This window comes from Zingiber officinale, chromosome 7B (assembly GCF_018446385.1).
Source record: "Zingiber officinale cultivar Zhangliang chromosome 7B, Zo_v1.1, whole genome shotgun sequence".
NCBI lineage: Eukaryota > Viridiplantae > Streptophyta > Magnoliopsida > Zingiberales > Zingiberaceae > Zingiber > Zingiber officinale.
Window position 1 is genome coordinate 48,542,310 of NC_055999.1, and position 2,804 is coordinate 48,545,113.

A 2,804-nucleotide genomic window follows, 5' to 3' on the forward strand; every position below is an offset into this window, starting at 1 on the left:
GATTAACATAAGTAAAACAAATACCAACTTGGTGAATGATCCGGTCACATTGTACGCTGGCCACGGTGGAAATACTTTGATCTACACCCTGTGTTATAAAAAAATAGAATGATTTTAGTTACAACAAATAATACCAAATAAACAAAATTTGCGAAGTTAAAGAATAGAAACCATTACAATTGTTGAAGCTTGGTTTGTTTTCCTCGTTGCTTTTCTTTTCCTTGAAAGCTTCTCTAACCCACCTTTCAACCTGACACCGTTTTCTTCTTCATTTTAATCCCTTTCACTCCAGTAGAGTTCCCTTCACCATAATCAAATTCCCTAGATGCTTGGCTCACATTTAATTGTTGGACATTTGATTCATTAACTTGTAATTTATCATCCACTATCTTACACAATCTCAACATAGTATCTTTAACAAACATGTAGGTGTCATCCCTTTCTGCTGCCTTGGTAACCAATTGAACATTCAACCCACACAACTCTTTGTAACGCATGTTTTGAAGTACTTTTGGATCCAAACTAGCATTGTTGGCCATTGAATCATTTACTCCAAAATATCCAAATTTTGCTTTTCTTGTCCACCTTTTCAATACATAATCACTTGGGATCTTCATGATATTTTTCCACGTAAATATTTTCAGAATATGAGAACACAAAATCCCAGCAAATTCAAATTTTCTACAGCTACACTCAATTTTTTCACACTTCTTATCAAGTGTAACTATATGATGGTTTTTCTTTTTGTGAGGAGTAACTTTATATTTTACAAATGTATCAACATCCTCACAAATTTCAAGATTAGAATCATGAGATAAGCACCACTCCTGTTGAAAACACTTGTATACCTCAGGAGTATAAATTTCACTAGCATGCTTTAAAATCTCAATTGGAAACATTAAATAGGGAACAGTTGTATTTGATTTGAAATCAGCTTTTAATTCCTCATATCGACGATCATCAAGAAGCCTTTGGAAGTGATTGAAAAAGTCTAAAAACTTGTGTTTATAAGCGACATATTTTTTCACAATACTATTCATGCTCTCACTTCTTTGGGTTGTAGTCATATCTACACAAAACATTTGTCGTCCATATACTAAAGCCTATTTTTCCTTGATGTTGTACATGCGCCTCAACCAATCATTGTCTTCAAGTACATACTTGGCTAACATCATGTTCCATGCTGAAATAAAATCTTCCTCTTCATCAAAATCATATATACATGAGGCAAAATCTTTAGCAAAGTCTCTAAACATAGAAAAAACTCCATTCAAATGTATGGCAGCATTTTGATAAATATGCCAAATGCACAAACGATGATGTGTTTCAGGCCATCTGGAAGCTAACGTCTTTGCCATTGCTGCATCTTGATTTGTAAGAATAGTAGTTGGCTTTTTCTCACCCATAGCTCTAGTTAATGTATCAAATAACCACTCAAAAGTCAAACTGGTTTCATCATATAATAAAGCGGCACCAAATAGTATGGATTGTTTATGATGATTAACACCTACAAACAATGCAATTGGCTGACCTTCATTGTTCTTTCTGTAGGTTGTGTCAAAGCAAACAATATCTCCAAAATTTGCATAATCATCTCTCATCTTAGCATCAGACCAAAAAATATTAGTAATCAAATCATCTTCATCAACTTGGATAGCATAAAAAAAATTAGGATCGTCGAATTACATTTTCTGCAGATATTCCAATACACCCCCTGTATCCCCAACTCTCATATTTATTGTTCTTTTGGATCGCAAGTAGTTTTTATAATCTTGAGGAATAAATCCTAAATTCTCCCTCCCACCTACTTACCTCACCATAAGATCATGAGATGCTTTTGGAGGATTCCCACATCACTTGCCATCTCAATCTGTATCGCTGCAGAAGAAGATATATTCCTATGACTTCTGTAGAGGTGCGTTTTGTTTGGACTTGAGAGATAATGATTATGCTCTTTAACAAACTGTACCACAGTAAACTTGCTTTTTTTTCTATTACAAATCTTCATTTTAGCCTCACAACCAAACCTTGTTTCATCACGACTTGCTTTGACATAAAGATCTTGTTTGTCTTTTCCTCTTTTACCTTGGGCACAACAATAAAAGACCCTATCAAGTAATTTACCCGATTCATCCTTGTGGATTCTACCTCTCCTTACACCAAATCCAACCTTTTTAGCATATGCTAAATAAAATTGATATGCATCTTCTTCTGTCTCAAATTCCAATCCCATTTGTGGTATATCCAAATCGATTTCAATGTTCAAGCCTATACAAGCAAACAAACAAAGCAAGATGGGTAAAAAGGAAAATTTGATATATTGAAGCTCAATACATTCCCAATATGATTTTTATTACCTTCATCAATATCATCAAAGTTTGAGTTCCACATATCCTCATTTCCTTCAAAATTCAAACGACGACAACTTGTAGATTCACCCTCCATGATAATTTCTTTGATCATGTTAATAAATTCTATTTAGGGAAAAAAAACAGTTGCATATTTTCTTATGCCTAATGTCCCTGTTGTCATATATTCTTATATGGAGAAACCTATACTTATACTTAAGAGTATAAGTATATAACAGTGAGGGAGAAACCTATCTCTCTAAGCTCAATACAAAGCATTCAATCCTACTTTCATGTGCATGCAACAAACACACAAACACAGAATATACATAGATACATATATAGCAGGCTAATCTCTGTTACAACCAGCTGTGGCCAATATCATATGGCAATCCATAATATATAATAGCACAATATAAAGATGTAAAATGTTTCAAACAATGTCAGTTATATTTT

At 33.6% G+C, this 2,804-nt stretch overlaps 1 protein-coding gene across 1 annotated transcript; it reads right to left on the reverse strand.

The window, feature by feature from the left end:
• Positions 1 to 245: 245 nt before the first annotated feature.
• LOC122004329 (protein FAR1-RELATED SEQUENCE 7-like) lies at positions 246 to 2,445 on the reverse strand. The gene is made up of 5 exons (XM_042559236.1): positions 2,358 to 2,445; positions 2,171 to 2,268; positions 1,348 to 1,601; positions 1,126 to 1,248; positions 246 to 969 (listed from the first exon to the last, which is right to left on the reverse strand). Exons 1-5 carry the CDS (start codon positions 2,443 to 2,445, stop codon positions 246 to 248), a joined length of 1,287 nt encoding a protein of 428 aa, XP_042415170.1.
• Between the last annotated feature and the right edge of the window lie 359 nt (positions 2,446 to 2,804).

Excerpts from the sequence above, each read along its gene's own strand:
- LOC122004329 (XM_042559236.1), bottom strand. The coding sequence starts at position 2,445 with ATGGAGGGTGAATCTACAAGTTGTCGTCGTTTGAATTTTGAAGGAAAT. Across the intron at positions 2,269-2,357 it reads CTTTGATGATATTGATGAAG|GCTTGAACATTGAAATCGAT; the intron begins GTAATAAAAATC and ends TTGCTTGTATAG. Across the intron at positions 1,602-2,170 it reads ATTTAGCATATGCTAAAAAG|ATGAGAGATGATTATGCAAA; the intron begins GTTGGATTTGGT and ends TCTGATGCTAAG.